This window comes from Typopeltis vanoorti, chromosome 19 (genome assembly GCF_054136105.1).
Source record: "Typopeltis vanoorti isolate ZY-2024b chromosome 19, IOZ_Tvanoo_1.0, whole genome shotgun sequence".
NCBI classification, from domain to species: domain Eukaryota; kingdom Metazoa; phylum Arthropoda; class Arachnida; order Uropygi; family Thelyphonidae; genus Typopeltis; species Typopeltis vanoorti.
This window is the reverse complement of record NC_143567.1, coordinates 44,673,796-44,693,249: the sequence shown is the minus strand read 5'-3', so window position 1 is coordinate 44,693,249 and position 19,454 is coordinate 44,673,796. Positions and strand designations below refer to the sequence as shown.

The 19,454-nt window shown below is 35.6% G+C and overlaps 1 protein-coding gene across 4 annotated transcripts in view; it reads right to left on the bottom strand.

The window, feature by feature from the left end:
* The window catches only part of obe (activating signal cointegrator 1 complex subunit obelus), a 596,544-nt gene that overhangs the window by 178,763 nt on the left and 398,327 nt on the right, over positions 1 to 19,454 (bottom strand). For all 4 annotated transcript variants that reach the window (XM_090409638.1, XM_090409636.1, XM_090409637.1 and 1 more), the window contains one exon: positions 17,113 to 17,258. In XM_090409638.1, coding sequence (XP_090265764.1) covers positions 17,113 to 17,258 — 146 coding nt within the window. The remainder of the gene's footprint in view (positions 1 to 17,112; positions 17,259 to 19,454) is intronic.

Sequence of the window (19,454 nt, the reverse complement as noted above, 5' to 3'; positions counted from 1 at the left end):
TATCCTTGTAATCAATCTATGAAACACTCTTATCCCTCCGTCCCCTATGGCCTTATTGCTGTTGAGCTGCTTAACTGCTCTTTCAACTTCATGTCTAAGTGGAGGAGGTTCCAAATCAAAATCAAAATTTTCCTGGTGGGAGGGCTCCACATTTTCTTTATCCACTCTGCTGTACAGTTCCTTACAGTATTCTTTCCATCTCTTTTTGATTTCCAACTCTTCTGTTCATAATGATCCATTCCTGTCTTTGATGACATTCAATTTAGGCTTAAACTTGTGCTTTAAGTCACGAACTAAATGAAACATCCTTTTATAATTGTGCCTTCTCATCTGGAACTCTTATTTCTTCACATTTGTAAGTATAGAACTTTTCCTTGTCCTGCATGATGGCTCTTCTGACTTCTCTGTGTAATCCCATAGTGACTTAGAAGACCAAAATGTACGATGTGACAATATTTGAGACAAAACAAACAAATTAATTTGGATCAGGAATTGGTGATGATGATATAAATGCAACATTTTTATAAACTATTCTGAGTAACAAGGATCTGAATTGCTATAAGTATATGACTTAATATTCACATTCTTTAAATGCATAAATGTAGAAATAAATTATGCAATAATTTATTTCTACTTGGGGAATGGTTTTATGTTGCTCCACCCATGAAAGGCTATTTTGCTAACTTATAGTACATTTTGTACTATAGGTTTTTTCTATTTTTATCAATTTTATATATTTTTTGTATTTTTTAAAATTATTTTTTTACATAGTCAAAAAACCCTACTCTAGAGACCAAATCTAGGACTTTTTCATGCCAGTTCAGACCTTCAATAAGTGGAGTAGTGTTCGTACACTGGACGATTTAATTCAGACTGCAAGTAAGCTAACAACTTGACCAACCAGGCCAGTTAATATGCTCATCAAAACATTTGGTTTAGTTTGTTAAACTAATAATCTAAAATCAAGAAATAGAAAAGTTCAGTCTAAAGTAGATAGGCAGAAGCAGATCTAATGTTATTTGTTATGATAATAAATAATCAACATTATAATGGAATGCCATATCGTTTGTGTAGTAAAACAATAATCAAAATTATTAGCTAAATTGAAAACACCAGCATTTTCTTACAATAATTGCATGTTATAATCAAACTGCTTATGATGTATGATGGATCAAAATGTATTTCTTTTCTTTTTTTCTAGAAGAATTTTGCAAAATGTGTTAGTGCATATGGTCAACATAGCTATTCTATAAATAAAAAAAAAAAATCGCTACAGCATATGATTCCGGTGATCATGTGAAAGGGCTTAGGTGTTGTTGACAATTATATACTTAAATAGTATAAACACACACACAAAAGTTTATAAAGCTGTTCAAACCAGCATCTTTAGAGCAAAATACCTACCATACATGGGGTACTCATTCAGGCAGTTGAAGAAACAATTCAAACATAAAAATCTATAAAGACACCATCGAGATAAAGAAATTCACAGTTATTCATATTAAAGTTGATCTTAAAATAATGTTGTTTTCCACATATCTGGTAATTTAATGTAGCCATCTGTTACTGAATAAGAATAGTTTCTAAATTGTCAGACGTGTAGTAATTTCTTACATCATTGATATAAGCCAAAAATGATTCAATGTTTCATATATCATGCTCTTAACTTTTGGGACACTCACTGAATTTTTACAAATATGTCAAATACATCACTGTAGTCCTCACTCAAAAACTCTGAAGAATTTCACAGTATTGAAGTCAAACATTATGTTAGCTTGCTCAGACAATGTATATTTGGGTATACACAGATGTGATAATACAGTAATATTCAATGTTAAGGATCAAGACTCAATGTCGAATGATTCTGTTTTTATTTTTCCTATAACTGAACTATTTTTATTAGAAAAAAAATGTGGAATAATAATTACTCTTGGGATGGATGTGATTTAATGACATTTGTTATTTATGATTATCATTATTCAAATTTCTGATAAGTAACCTCAAGGGTAGGTACTCAACTTCTTTTTTTTTTATTTCTTTGAGAAATTCATCCTGATGACTCTGGATTTATTGTGAAATTTGAATGAATGAAGTGTAACATTTCCAAAAAAAAAAAAAAAAAAAAAAAAGTCAACTTTTGTTTAATATTGATAAAATTACAAAAACTGAAAAGCTATGCAACATGGCTCGCACTTTCTCATCATCATCATCATCAAAATCCCGCTATATACCCTCAAGGGATGTACAGGATATGATAGTACTACATGAAAAACTTACATCATTACCAACTTTCTATCTACAATTTTCCTCCAAATCAATATATTATCTGTCAAGACTCCAACATTATCAGATCTTATATTTCGATCATCTAAGGCACTATTTACCGTATCAATCCACCTATATCTTGGTCTGTCTCTGGATCTTTTTCCTGCCAACCTGGCAGAGAACACTTGTTTTGCTAACCTTTCCTTTCCCATTCTGTTTAGGTGACCATACCACCTGATATTAACTCAGCTAACACTTTCCTGGATGCTAACAATGTTAAGTTCTTTCCTAATATCCTCGTTTTTAGTATGATATTGCAACTTATGCCATCTGTTCATACTTCTAATCTTTCTCAGGACTCTGGTCTCTAGTCTTTGATCAAGTGTTTTATTTCTAACCCAGCTCTCAGATCCATAAGTTAAAATTGTTTTGAACACTGTCTTGTATACATCTAATTTAGTGTTTTGACTAATTTCTCTCTTATTCAATATAAATTTATTCAGTTTACTTCCAACCATACCAGCTTTGTTGATTCTGTTGTCTATTTCCAAGTTTAATTTGCCATCTTCACTAAAAATCATGCCTAAGTAGCTGAAATGTTTTACTTGTTCTATAGGTTCTCCATTCACAATGCAGTTGATAATTTCAATGCCTTCTGCCTATTTTCATTGTCTTTGTTCTTGTTATAGCTGACCCTCATACCATATCTATTACAACACTCATTCAATTTAGTCAGGGAATCTTGCAGACTTGTACCGGATTTCTTTAGATGTATCACATTATCTGCATAAAGTAAAGAGCTGATATTAACATCTCCAATTTTGTTATCAGGTTTAATACCACTTTCCTTCATAATGTGATCCAAATGGATAATGAATAACAGACGGGATAATGTACATCCTTGTCTCACACCAGATTTAACATTAAACCATCTTCCTGTACTTCCTTCAATTCTAACTGCTGACTTACAACTCAAATAATGACTATGTATAACTTGATATGCTCCACTGACACCATATAACTGTAGCATTTTGAATAGATTTTCTCTTGGCACCTTGTCATATGCCTTTTCCAGATCTACAAAACTTAAATACAGATCTTTGTTATATTCCCATGATTTCTCAATTATTTGTCATAAAGTGAAAATCTGATCCTGACAGCCTCTATTTGGCATGAAGCCAGCTTGTTCTTCACCAAGCTTCCCTTCCAAAATCCTTCTCAACCGTTTCTCAAGTATACCCGCATAAAACTTACCAGGAACAATCATTAGGGAAATATCTCTGTAATTCTCACATTCAGTTTTATTTCCCTTTTTATATACTCCTGCTGCCTTTCCACATTTCAAGCCTTTGATGGCTTTTTCTACTTCAAGTATGGATAAGTATTCCTGACTGTATGCCTGTTGTGTGTGTTTTTTTTCTACCACTATGCTATCACTGCTTGTTTCATTTAGCAATTTTTTGAAGTAATTACTCCATACTTGAAGGATATCTTTTTCTCAAGTTTTCATGTCACCTTTATCATCTCTAATTCCTTGTACAACACTTTCCTCCATTTCTGAGCTTCTTCAACAACCTCCAAAATATCTTGCCACCTTCTTGATATTTATTTTCTATGTTCTTACCAAAGTCTTCCCATGACTAATGTTTAGCTAGTTTTATACAGGATTTAACTTTCTTACATTTGTCTCTGTATTCTCTAAGAGTACAAACTGACTTGCCTGGAACTTTTGATATGCTTTCTTCTTTTCCTTCACTGCCTCCACCATTGAGTTCTGATTTTTCTATGCCTACAGCCTCACCGCGTGCCTCTCTAACTGAATCAATCAGGGTTTTCTTCAAGGCTTGCCACTGAATCTCCAAGGTTTGGAGATTCCTGTTCTCAAACTCTCATTTTTTCTTTAATAATCTTTGTGTATTTTAGTCTACAGTTCACATAAGAGAGCTTCTTAACTTTTATTCGCTTTAAAACTTTCTTACATGTTTTTCTTTTCAAAATGAAATTCAATTTTATCTTGCTCAAGACTAAATAGTGATCACTTCCAATTTCAAATCCTCTGAACACTCTGGTGTCCCGCACCAGGGAGAAAAACATCACTATCGACAATAACATAAGTCAATGAGACTTTTCTTATTCCTTGCCTCTTTCTCTCCATGTGAATTTGTGCACATTTTTATGTTGGAACATGGCGTTAGTAATAACCTGTCCATGTCCTGAATAGAAATCCAACAGGTATTTGCCATTATTATTAGCTTTGCTCTTTTCTAATAAATTTTCCCAAAATATTTTTGTATGTAACATTGGATGTCTGATTTTTGCAGATGACCTAGTTCTACTTAGCTCTTCCACAGATGACTTCCTGCAGACCCTTAATAGGTTTGTTGCTGTTTGTGCAGCAGCCGGAATGAAGATCAGTTGGCCAAAACTGAAACATTTGTTTCAGTTTTGGCTGACTCCCAATGCACTCTACATGTGAGCAGAGTCCCATTGAGGCAGGTGGAGAAGTTTAAATACCTTGGGTCCACATTCATGAGTGATGGAAAGTGGGATGAAGAGCTAGATACTCAGATTGGCTCAGCAAGCACAATATTGCAGGAGCTTGGACATTCGGTAGTATATTGAAGTGGGAGTTAAGCCAGAAGGCAAAGCTGGCTGTTCAATACAGTCTATGTCCCCATCCTCACCTATGGTCATGAGAATTGGGTAATAACCGAAAGAATGCGGACACAAATCCAAGCAGCTAAAATGAGATTCCTTCAAGGGGATTGCGAGGCTGACAAGACTTGACAGAGTCAGAAGCTCTGCAAATCGGGAAACCCTCAATACTGAACCGTTGCTTCTCCGCGTTGAGAGATTACAGTTACGTTGGTATGGACCTGGTCAGAATGCCAAAAGAGAGGCTTCCCCATCAGGCCCTCTTTGCCAAGCCAGAGGGTGGGAGACCACGTGGAAGGCCAAGGACTCGCTGGATAGATTATATCCAAAATCTTGGGTGGACACGTTTGGGAGTCCCATCAGATCACATGAGCTTGGTGGAGGATGATCATGACCATTGGAAGTTCCTCTTGCAGCTGCTGCCCTCACAACCCAGTTAGGAAAAGTGGGCCTTGAAGATGAATGAAATGATTTTTGTATGTCTGACAATCATTTTCTACTCTATTTAGATCCCCAACAAGGACCAACTTTTCCTTTTTCATTGTATCAGTTGCTTTCTCTAAAGTCTCAAAAAATTCCTCTGCTTCTACCTTAGTAGAATCTTCTGTGGGACCATAAGCACAAATAAGTCTCATTGTCCAGTTCCCCCATTCTGATATCTGCCCACATCACTCTACTTGATATTGCTTGTCATTCAAGAAGATTAGTCTCATATTTTGTGTTCAACACTATAGCTACACCTTCTTTTCCCTGATTGTCACTGCCTGAATATAACCTTTTGTATTTATTGCTCAGAAAAGGGGTGTGTTTCAGGATTTGTTCCAGTAGCTGACTTTTTGCAGTTCATGCTGGTTCCCTGGTGAAAACAACAGGGGCCTTGTTTAACTGAGCAACGCCCCAGCCAGCATGAAATTCTGTCATGTTGTACCATCATTTGATATTTTGGTTTAAGCCAATAAGAATACAATTTGGTTGGCTAAATCCCAAATTTCCAGCCCATCCTTGTTTGTTCAGTATCCAGGTAGATACCCAACAGGATGTACCACAAGAAGGTGATGATTGGACATTAGGTCAGAAGCCCTGGTCAGTTCTCTGCATTTATTTAAAGGCTATGTGGAGGTCTCCTCTCAGTTATACAGCTTTGACCCTTAAGCACCCCATTTGTGATTATTATTATTAATATATCTGTATCTCCATGTAATCAAATGACTTATTGTGACAGACCCACACCAATCATTATTCACGCAACACCTATCGTATCTCTCATTAAACTTATTCACCACTGGGGCATTCACAACTACCTCTGGCAGTTCATTCAACTCATTTGCCACTCTCCAAGCAAAGAACCTAGTCATGTAGACTAGGTTCTTTGCTACTAACCCTTACTAACCACACTTTTATACAAATTCTAGGAGTGTCCCCTTGTTATCTCCCTACTCTTCATGTATTGAATTATTTCTTTTGCAACAATTTTATAGAATCACTTTAGTAATTTATAAGTTTCTATCATATACTCCTCTTTGTCTACCTGTCAACTAAACGAAACACACATTCAAGCTATCCTCACAGGAAGCATTCTGCAAACCTTTTTGCAGAATGCCTCCCCCACAATCTTGGTCACTCATCTCTGAAGCCTCTCCACAACCTCCTGATCTCCAAGAAACTCTACCTTCACCTCAGGATCTCCAAGAAACCCAGGTGATCAAATCTTTGCACAGTTAGTCATGATGTGGCCAAATCCTAGTCTTATAAAGAGGGATAATAATCACCCTATCATTAATTGTTAATGTGTGTGTTGTTCTTCAGCATCCAAGTAATCTTTTGAGCTATTTTGCCAACTTCTGCAATATCGCCTCTGAACTTCAAACTTCTATCTATTGCCCCCCCCAGATTCCTAGCCTCATTAATTTCCTGTAATCCAGTACCATCAATATGATACATATTTTGTAACCGTTTCAATCCAAAGTGCATAACATTACATTTTCCAACATTATATTGACAATCATTGTTCTTTGACACATACCAAAATTTATTTAAATCATCTTGTAGGATATTTACATCACCTTTATCAGCTATCCTCCTCAGTTTTTGGTCATCAGCAAACAAATGAATACCCCTCCCCCCCAAATCTTTTGCTATATTATTAATAGACAAATTAAAGAGTAGTGGCCATACAGAGTCCTGGAGCACTCCACTAGTGCTCCAGGACTCTGTATGGCCTGCAATATGCAATAGTTTTCCATGTAGTATTCTGTAAAATACCCTTGTAAAATCCAGCAGTATCATGGTGTAGCCATTTTCTATATCAAATTCTGCTATCACCTTATTACAAAACATGAATTAAATCACTAGAGCAAGACTTACCTTTTACAAACTGTGCTGCCCCTATATAGTATCATATTCCTAACCATCATTCCTGAATTTTACCTTTAACCAACTATTCCAATACTTTAATCAACACTTCACAGATACTAATTAGTCTGTAATTTGCTACTTCTGTCTTGGAACAACGTTTATATAATGGAACTATCTTATCCTCTTTCTGCTCTGCTGAAACTCTGCCAAAGCAAGGTATCAGCAGAGCAGAAAGGGGATAAGATTCTGTAACACTCATTGAATAACATGGATAAGAAGTACAATTTGGTCTCACTATTTCATCCACCTCAGCCAGTAGGGAGTTAATTTATAGTATAACCATGTGAAAAAACTTTCAGCAACTTTCAATTCACACTTAAGTGCTTTGGGGCAAATCTTTAAAGCTCTATTTATTAGTGTGTTTATGACACCTAGTTTTTGTGTTAGGTTAGTAAGAGTTTATGTGTATATATTGGGTAGTATGTGTAGGCAAGTGTATATGTTGGTTAGTATGTGTAGGTTTATGATAAACAGTGAAAAGACTGCCAGAAGGAAAATGTGTGACAAGTGTATCTGAAATTGAGATGCGCTCTGGTTTTCAATTTCAGTTGTGAATTGTATGCATTTCAGTTGTTTGTTTGTTAGTCTGATGGCCATGAGGCAAGATAACAAAAACACTGTCAATGTGTGTAAACCAGACTTTGGGTTTATGAAAGTACAGGCATCTAGAGCATATTGTTCAAAAGCTTCCATATAAAAGTTAGCAAATGATGGGGGGTGGGGGGGATAATGGAGAGCTCATTGGTTGTGCCTTGTTTTTGCAAATAAAATGTATTTTGCTATACAAAATAACCAGAATGTGGTAATGGGCAAAGAGTGCTGTGATATCAGGCAGGAATTTGTCCTCACTGATTAGGACTATTCCAATACTTTAACCAATACTTCAGAGATACTAATTAGTCTGTAATTTGCTACTTCTGTCTTGAAACAACATTTATATAATGGAACTATCTTATCCTCTTTCTGCTCTGTCGATACCCTTGCTTTGGCAAGGTATCAGCAGAACAAAGAGGATCGACTAGATGATAATTATAGCTGTCGATACCTTCAACTATTAATTGAAGCTATATTATGCAAACTATAAATTCTCAGGAAATGAAAGTAGTATGAAGGTAGTTTTTAACTGTGTCTGCAGGCCAGGAAGTGATTGATTTAAGTAATTCTAATGTTTTCTTTTTAATCTGATAAGTTGGGTTGTATTTCATAAGTTGATAGGTGCTGTTTTCCGAGACTAATTGATTCATTTTATGAAGGTAAGTTGTTTGGTTTAAAATAATCATAGCATTCCCTTTATTGGCTCTAATAATTATAATGATGATATCAAAATTGGAGATGTTAATGTCAGCTCTTTGCTTTATGAGGATGATGTTATACTTCTAAATAAATCTGCTACAAGTTTGCAAGATTCCCTGACTAAATTGAATAACTGTTGTAATAGATATGGTATGAAGGTCAGCATTAAAAAGACAAAGACAATGAAAATAGGCAGAATCATTGAAAATGTCAGCTGTGTTGTGAATGGAGAACCTGTGGAACAAGTAAAACATTTCAACTACTTAGGCACGATTTTTAGTGAAGATGGTAAATTAAATATAGAAATAGACAACAGAATCAGCAAAGTTGGTATGGTGGGAAGTCAATTGAATAAATTCATACGGAATAAGAGAGAAATTAGTCAGAACACTAAATCAGCTGTATACAAGACAGTGTTCAAACCAGTTTTAACTTATGGATCTGAGAGCTGGGTCAGAAGTAAAACACTTGACCAAAGACCAGAGACTGCAGATATGAGAGTCCTGAGAAAGATTAGAGGCATGAACAGATGGCATCAATGGCAATATCATATTAAAAATGAGGTTATTAGGAAAGAACTTGACATTGTCAGCATCCAGGAATGCGTTAGCAGAGCTAATCTCAGGTGTTATGGTCACTTAAATAGAACGGGAGAGGAAAGATTAGCAAAACAAGTGTTCTCTGCCAGGTTGGCAGCAAAACGACCCAGAGGAAGACCAAGATATAGGTGGATTGATACGGTACAAAGTGCCTTAGACGATAGAAATATAAGATCTGATAATGTTGGAGTCTTGAGAAGTAATAGACTGATTTGGAGGAAAATTGTAGATAGGAAGTTAGTAATGACGTAATTTTTTCATGTGGTACTATCATATCCTGTACACCCCTTGAGGGTACATGGCAGGAATCTGATGATGATGATGATGATAATTATAATGTCCTGACTTCCTTTTAAACATTTCCCAGCTACTAATTCAGTTTGGGTGAGGTTGCTAGTTACTGCTTAAGTATTATTTAATATGTTAGAAGTTTCTAATAATATTTTATCAGCTACAGTAGAACTTTAAGGTCAAGTTCCTGAAAAAAAGAAAGAGGAAGGGGGGGGGTTGACTATCAGTGAGATGGATGGCTGGTGTGTTGAAGTGATCTGCAGAGGGTTGAAGCCTCCAGAAATGCATACAACAGAACCACATGGCAAGGACTGGTGTAGCACATCACCAAGCATCTGTTGATGTCCGGTTAACCAATCGATGGATAGTAGTTGTGAGAAATCTTATTCTTTCAATATGGTATATTAAATCCAATTTGTTAACTGTCCTAGATGCCACAGCAAAGTTTAGGCCTTTACTAAGTAGCAAAAGTTCATCACTGTTCAGGGTGTGGTTTAAAATATTAATCACATGACTGTTCATTGAAGGCATTTGGTTGCAATGTTATCACTTATTTCTGGTTGGTTACTATTATCCTCACTTCTTTGTAGTTGGTTGTGACTGTAATCACTGGCTTGTGGTTCATTGTTTTCAAAATCATTCAATGATGATAAATTTAAATTATTTGTCTATTGGCTGTTTAGATCTTGCTGCTGTTTTAATCTAAGAAATTTAGATATAAGTTTTGTTGTGTTTTTTTTTGTTTAGGTGAGTGTCAGTAATTCTCTCAAGGATATCTGGCTTTAAATCACTAAATAGTTGCAATTTTAAATTTAGAACCTGCTTTTGTGAAAATGCTAAGTTTTTGAGAGTAGCCTGAATCTGTTCTCTGAGCATTGCTTTCTCCATACGGTTATAAATTCTTAAGACTTTTGCCGAGGTGAATTTCCTTTTTAGCTTGATGCAGTTAGGAATAAGACTGATGTCTTCATGCCAGCTGATTAATTAAAAAAGGAAACCTATCTTTAGCTTACCTTAGTTGAAGATGATGTGATGACTTTGAGAGAGTTCTAAAAGATCTATAACAGGGGGAATCATCTGGGTATATGCATACATCATATATATACAGCAACAAACTACATTACAATTCCAACAGTACCAAAGTAACAATGATTTGATTAATCATTATTATAACTGCCTGATCCCTAGTGAGAAAAAAAAAAAAAAAAAATATATATATATATATATATATATATATTGTTGAAATTAGGATTTACTCGGGATGTATACATTTATAAAACTAAATTTAACTGACTAGAACCCGAGAAAGTATAACAAAAACCTTTAATACATCACAACTAGTTTCATCGGTGCTCAGACTTCTTCAGGTGAGAAATAAAAACATAAGATATAAAATAACACGGTAAAAAATGAACTTTACAGCTTAATAAAAAGCAGAATAATAACAGTCATATTTGAATAGGTGACCGCGTGCTACCGTTGGCATGAGTAGAATGTGTGCGACAGCTAATTTTTGAGCGCCAGTACTGGATTACTGCGCTATGGGAATCAGGTAGATTGTAGCTAAGATTATTGTTTAAATGTGAAGGGTCCAGAACTATTTCTTTTGATTCTTCTTTCGAATTCATCCTTGCAAATATATAAATTAGTAGTGCGTTCCCAATCAACTTGATGTGGCTGTTCTTCAAGGTTAGAGTTTGCCGAGAAAAGGACATGACTGGAAAGGGCGCTCGCTCGTGCTCTACTGTAGGAGATGTCACGTCTATGTTAATCAAGACGAAGTGAAACAGATTTGTCTGTCTGGCCAAAATAAGGTCGACCACAGTTGCACAAAACTTTATAAACACCAGGAAAATGCAGAAGGTTGTGTTTTGGTTTTGGTCGACTCAGAAAAGAACGAAGTTTTGGCAGCGTAGTATAGTCAGTCATTATGTTGAATTTTTTCAGAATCTTAGCTAGTTTTGGGGTAAGAGTGCTGATAAAAGGTAACTGTATATGAGTGATAGGGTTGGAGTCATCTTCTTGTCGAGGATGTTGGCGTGGTCTCAAACGTTTAGTGATGTTACGAGACGAATATCCATTATTTAAGAAGGTGTTTTTCAGGAAGTTAAGCTCTGTTTGAAGGTCTTCTTCTGTGGAAATGAGACATCTTGCTCGATGACTGATTCAAATATGACTGTTATTATTCTGCTTTTTATTAAGCTGTAAAGTTCATTTTTTACCGTGTTATTTTATATCTTATGTTCTTATTTCTCACCTGAAGAAGTCGGAGCACCGATGAAACTAGTTGTGATGTATTAAAGGTTTTTTGTTATACTTTCTCGGGTTCTAGTCAGTTAAATTTAGTTTTATAAATATATATATATATATATCATCATCATCAAATTCCTACCATGTACCCTCAAGGGGTGTACAGGATATGATAGTACTACATGAAAAAAATTACATCATTATTAATGTCCTATCTACAATTTTCCTCCAAATCAGTCTGTTACTTGTCAAGACTCCAACATTATCAGATCTTATATTTCTATCGTCTAAGGCACTTTGTACCGTATCAATCCAACTATATCTTGGTCTTCCTCTGGGTCGTTTTCCTGCCAACCTGGCAGAGAACACTTGTTTTGCTAATCTTTCCTCTCCCATTCTATTTAAGTGACCATACCACTTGAGATTAGCTCTTCTAACGCATTGCTGGATGCTGACAATGTCAAGTTCTTTCCTAATATCCTCGTTTTTAATATGATATTGCCATTGATGCCATCTGTTCACTCCTATAATCTTTCTCAGGACTCTCATATCTGTGGTCTCTAGTCTTTGGTCAAGTGTTTTACTTCTGACCCAGCTCTCAGATCCATAAGTTAAAACTGGTTTGAACACTGTCTTGTATACAGCTAATTTAGTGTTACGACTAATTTCTCTCTTATTCCATATGAATTTATTCAATTTACTTCCCATCATACCAGCTTTGCTGATTCTGTTGTCAATTTCTATATTTAATTTACCATCTTCACTAAAAATCGTGCCTAAATAGCTGAAATGTTTTACTTGTTCCACAGGTTCTCCATTCACAACACAGTTGACATTTTCAATGATTCTGCCTATTTTCATTGTCTTTGTCTTTTTATTTCTGACCTTCATACCATATCTATTACAACAGCTATTCAATTTAGTCAGAGAATCTTGCAGACTTGTAGCAGATTTATTTAGAAGTATAACATCATCTGCATAAAGCAAAGAGCTGACATTAACATCTCCAATTTTGATATCATGTTTAATACCACTTTCCTTCATAATGTGATCCATATAGATAATGAATAACAGAGGGGATAATGTACATCCTTGTCTCACACCAGATTTAACATTAAACCATCTTCCTGTACTTCCTTCAATTCTAACTGCTGATTTACAACTCAAATAAAGACTAAGTATTGCTTGATATAATGCTCCATTGACACCATATAACTGCAGTGTATTGAACCGCTTCTCTCTTGGCACCTTGTCATATGCCTTTTCCAGATCGACAAAACTTAAATACAGATCTTTGTTATATTCCCATGCTTTCTCGACTATTTGTCGTAAAGTGAAGATATGATCCTGACAGCCTCTATTTGGCCTGAATCCAGCTTGTTCTTCACCAAGCTTTTCTTCCACAATTCTTTTCAACCGTTTCTCAAGTATACTTGCATAGATTTTGCCAGGAACACTCAGTAGGGAAATACCTCTGTAATTCTCACATGCAGTTTTATTTCCCTTTTTATATTATGGGTACTATGAGAGCTCTACTCCAATCATCGGGAAGTTGTCCCTCTGTCCAGGCTTTCTGAACTATGCAGTGCAGCCACTGGAAGACTCTTATACCACCATACGTCAGCATTTCTGGTCGAACATCATCTACTCCTGCTGCCTTTCCACATTTCAAGCCTTTGATGGCTTTTTCTACTTCAAGTATAGATATGTATTCCTGACTGCATGCCTGGTCAGTGTTTTTTACCACTGTGCTGTCATCACTGCTTGTTTCATTTAGCAGTTTTTCAAAGTAATTACTCCACACTTCAAGGATATCTTTTTTCTCCCATTTTCATGTCACCTTTATCATCTCTAATTCCTTTTACAGCACTCTTTCCTCCATTCTTAAGCTTCTTCAACAACCTCCAGAATATTTTGCCACCTTGATATTTATTTTCTATATTCTTGCCAAAGTCCTCCCATGACTTTTGTTTAGCTAGTTTTACACAGTGTTTAGCATTCTTGCATTTGTCTCTATATTCTCTAAGAGCACAAGCTGACTTATTTGACAGGAACTTTTGGTATGCTTTCTTCTTTTCCTTCACTGCCTCTTTAACTTCCTGTGTCCACCAGGGAGTTCTGATTTTTTTATCCTTACAGACAACCTCACCACATGCCTCTCTGGCTGAATCAATCAGGGTTTTCTTCAAGGCTTGCCACTGAATCTCTAAAGTTTGGTTCCTGTTCTCAAACTCTTTCATTTTTTCTTCAATAATCTTTGTGTATTTTAGTCTACAGTTCACATCTGAGAGCTGCTCAACTTTTATTCGCTTTATTCACACACACACACACACACACACACACACACACACACTCACACACACACACACACAAGTGGTCTCTGGATTGAGGACTTACGAACGGGCTCCCTATAAGGATTATTAATAATTCGGGTACTAATATCTTTCGAGAATGTAAACAAACCTGCATTATTAAAGCGGTTCTTCCCGTTATTTGAAAGTCAAATTTAAGGGCCTGGGTCACACTTGCCTTGTTTGAAGATTGGTTCTTGAACTGTTTTATTCCTGCTGTGGAATGTTATTGTTCAGAAAAGAACACTCCCTTTAAAATTCTTCTTGTGCTGGACAATGCTCGTGGACATCCAACATCTTTAGATGACCTTCACCCTAATGTAAAGGTCATATTTTACCACCAAACACTACAGCCAATGGATCGGGGAGTCATTTCTGCATTTAAGGCTTATTACTTACAGCGTATATTCTCACAAGCAGTCAGGGCTACCGAAGATAATGTGATGATTTTGAGAGAGTTCTAAAAGATTTATAACATCCATGAAAGCATCAAAAACATCGCTGATTCTTGGGAGGAAGTGAAGCAATCAACAATTAAAGGGGTGTGGAACAAACTGTACCTTCATTTCTGTGATGATTTTTGTGACTTCACAGAAGACATCGACAAAGCTAGGAAAGCTGTGGTGGATAGTTGCAATGCACTGCAATTGGACATCAATGAAAATGATGTTACTGACTTTACTAGTTAATGGAGCATGTATGAAATCAACTGTTGTTATGTAGGAACGTTCTGTAATTAGCAGCGAGATTTAACTCTGGTGTGCTTAAAGATCTTATGAGGGTCTTTCAAATATCTGCCAGAATTAATCCTTGGTTTCTGTTGTGTTTAGAACGGATTACTGTTATTGCTTCTTTTATGATTCGGGAGCGAAAATCTTCCTCTAAATAGGGAATGGAGCTTTTGTCCCATTCTATGGTATGGAATGTCCTGGAGAAATGAAGTGTTAACCCCGAATTGTCTTCTCAGTTGTTGTTGTTTGCATCTCCTATGTGTTCTTTTTTTCTGATTTCCAAACTTCTAGAGGTCTGACCAATATAGTTTAATCCACATGAACAGGGGATGTTATAGACACCGGCATATTTGAAGAGGGCATGACTGTCTTTCGGAGATCTTAAAAATTGACAGATAGTCTTTAAAGGTTTAAAAGTCACTCGTATTTCACGTGGCTTGACGAGTGGAGCAATCTTTTTTGGAAACTGTTCCAGCATAAGGAATGGCGATGGTGGATTTATAACATTTTTTCAGATTGTTGTTGTGGGGGGTCACAGAAAAGTATCTTATGGATCAATTTTTTTGGGTAACCATTGCCTATTAGGTTTTTTGATATGTGGGACAGTTCATCTTTGAGATCTTAAATCATGATCCCGAATCATAAAAGAAGCCATAACAGTAATCCGTTCTAAACACAACTCAATAGAAACTAAGGATTAATTCTGGCAGATATTTGGAAGACCCTCATAAGATCTTTAAGCACGCCAGAGTTAAATCTCGCTGCTAATTACAGAACATTCCTACATAACAACAGTTGATTTCATACATGCTCCATGCGTGTGATGTACACGTTCTATATTTGTAAAAAATACAATTTGTATTCTGTTTATTCCTTCATGAACAGTTTTAGTGTTTAAGTTGTTTTATATCTATTTAATTCACCCTGAAGAAGCCAAACAGCTAAGTTGGTGAAACTTGTCGGTATTTTTACTTAGTATCAAATAAATTACTTCGACTAATATATACCCAGTTGGCGTCAATCTTTTCCATAGTTCATATAGTCGAAATAACATAAAATCATTATGATAATGCATATCATTTAGGGTGGTATTGATACCACAAATGTTGGTATCAATGCTGTAATGTAGAAGAAAAAAATTTCTTCTACATTCATTTCATCTAGAAGAAATTTTTTTTTGTAAGACTTTTTAATTTTTTGAGGAAGTTTTTTGTTTAATTTAACTGCAATAATGCTACAATTATTTAGATTTACTTTCATTCTAGTATGGCAAGGTGAAGAAAAAACGAGCAGGAGAACATACAATGAGAGGAGATAGATGTCACTCACAATAGAGAGTATCCAGACTCCATGCAATAATGTGGTCTCAACAGTTCCCTCACATACCATTACACAGCCTCCATCCATGGCACACATGGCAGTGTAGACAGTAGCAAGATTATGTGCCAGCTCATCAGGAAGTCTTCAGAATGCATTACCATCTGGTTCGGTCCCATACACTATTTGGCAGCTAGCCTGTGGAACTACTTTACTACTACTACTGCTATACCTTCAAAGATGGGGAAGGTACCGGATTTCTACAATATGCTAAACATACCCTTGAAGTATCATTCATACTTCATGTTGAAAGATTGGGGGCTGAAACTGCAACCTGAAACTTGACTTAAACCAATGTTCTGAGAACCAAATGAAGCAACAGCCATTTCAGCCCCCCAAAATGCAAAGTGGTGAAATTTCACTAAATGATGAAAGTCATCTACCACCTAGAGAGTCTAGTTGGCATTTCCTCTGACTAGGAAGGTAATATCCTCATAGAGCAAGAATACTCCAAAGAATTTTAAAAAGATGCCAACATGTATTTTTGGCATCTGTTTTTAATTTTTATTACAAAAAAAATAGCTTTTATCATGCACAATGGCAAAAATTATCATGAACAAGGATAAAATCGATTTCAAGATCATATTCTTCCTGTCAGTAAACAATTTTATGGAACTGACTGTAATTAAAATTATTTTTAAATGAAAAACGAAAAACAGGTTACATATGCAGAAAAAATAAATAAATTAAAAAAAATTTCTAGCTTAGGGTTTTACATTTATTCACAGATATGGAGGTCATTTTTCTTGCAGGATTTGACAAAGTTATTTAAAAAAAAAAATTTTCAATTAATATTTTAACAATCACCTCCGAAAAATCTCATTCTGTTAGCAGTGCTTCTTTATTATATCTTACTAATGCTTTCAAATTACAAAAGCAACTTACTTGACTAATTCCAAGCCAGTCAGCCAAATCCCTAGCATTTGCTAAAGCAGTGGACAAACCAATAATTCGCAGATTTCTATTGGTATGTGATGAGATAAAGTTAGTTCGAGAAACAATGACTTCTAAGACTGGACCTCTGTCTTCCCCTAAAAGTCAACATTAGTATTAAGAAATTACATAGCATTTTATACATCTATACTTGTATGTATTTTGTATTCAGTAATGATATTATTTTTTTTACTTATTTTCCAATTATTCTTCTGAGAGAAAATGAATAACCAAATCAACATTTGATTTCATGATGCATTTATAATGTGATTATGATAATATCATAAATACTCTCACAGTAAGTATCTGGACTGCTTGGAAGAGTTGTACTTGAAATGATAAAAATATTTATCATTTCTCTCTCTCTCTCTATATATATATATAAAGAGAGAGAGAGAAAAATGACAGATAGTTGGACTATTTTTCCTCACCTTAGACATAATATACAGTCTTTCCATAAATACAGTTACAACTTCTACACACTTCTGTACTGCCTAAAGAAGTGCACAAGCCTGGTTCCATTAGTGGTGCTGTGCACAGCCAACATTCGCATGTTTATTAGTAGAGAGAGACTTGTGTAGCTGCAAGAGTTAATATGGAGCAGAAAGATTATGAGAACTATGCAGCAGTAACAGCACTTCACAAGGTTGGAATGCAGCCTCCTGTTATTTTCATCATCAAATTCCTGTTCCTGCCATGTACCCTCAAGGGGTGTATAGGATATGATAGTACTACATGAAAAATTTACATCATTACTAACTTCCTATCTACAATTTGCCTCCAAATCAGTCTGTTACTTGTCAAGACTCCAACATTACCAGATCTTATATTTCTATCGTCTAAGGCACTTTGTACCGTATCAATCCACCTATATTTGGTCTTCCTCTGGGTCGTTTTCCTGCCAACTTGGCAGAGAACACTTGTTTTGCTAATCTTTCCTCACCCATTTAAGTGACCATACCACCTGAGATTAGCTCTGCTAACACATTCCTGGATGCTGACAATGTCAAGTTCTTTCCTAATATTCTCATTTTTAATATGATATTGCCATGGATGCCATCTGTTCATGCCCCTAATCTTTCTCAGGACTCTCATATCTGCGGTCTCTAGTCTTTGGTCAAGTGTTTTACTTCTGACCCAGCTCTCAGATCCATAAGTTAAAACTGGTTTGAACACTGTCTTGTATACAGCTAATTTAGTGTTATGACTAATTTCTCTCTTATTCCATATGAATTTATTCAATTGACTTCCTACCATACCAGCTTTGTTGATTCTGTTGTCTATTTCCATATTTAATTTACCATCTTCGCTAAAAATCGTGCCTAAGTAGCTGAAATGTTTTACTTGTTCCACAGGTTCTCCATTCACAACACAGTTGACATTTTCAACGATTCTGCCTATTCTCATTGTCTTTGTATTGCTGACCTTTATATCATATCTATTACAACAGTTATTCATTTTAGTCAGAGAATCTTGCAGACTTGTAGCGGATTTATTTAGAAGTATAACATCGTCCGCATAAAGCAAAGAACTGACATTAACATCTCCAATTTTGATATCATGTTTAATACCACTTTCCTTCATAATGTGATCCATATAGATAATGAATAACAGAGGGGATAATGTACATCCTTGTCTCACACCAGATTTAACATTAAACCATCTACCTGTACTTCCTTCAATTCTAACTGCTGACTTACAACTCAAATAAAGACTAAGTATTGCTTGATATAATGCCCCATTGATACCGTATAACTGTAGCGCATTGAATAGCTTTTCTATTGGCACCTTGTCATATGCCTTTTCCAAATCGACAAATCTTAAATACAGATCTTTGTTATATTCCCATGATTTCTCGACTATTTGTCGTAAAGTGAAGATCTGATCCTGACAGCCTCTATTTGACCTGAATCCAGCTTGTTCTTCACCAAGCTTTTTCTTCCACAATTCTTCTCAACCGTTTCTCAAGTATATTTGCATATATCTTACCAGTAACACTCAGTAGGGAAATACCGCTGTAATTCTCACATTCAGTTTTATTTCCCTTTTATATATAGGTACTATGAGAGCTCTACTCCAATCATTGGGAATTCGTCCCTCTGTTCAGGCATTCTGAACTATGCAGTGCAGCCACTGTAAGACTTTTATACCACCATACGTCAGCATTTCTGGTCAAATATCATCTACTCCTGCTGCTTTTCCAAATTTCAAGCCTTTGATGACTTTTTCTACTTCAAGTATGGATATGTATTCCTGACTGCATGCCTGGTCAGTGTTTTTTATCTGTGCTGTCA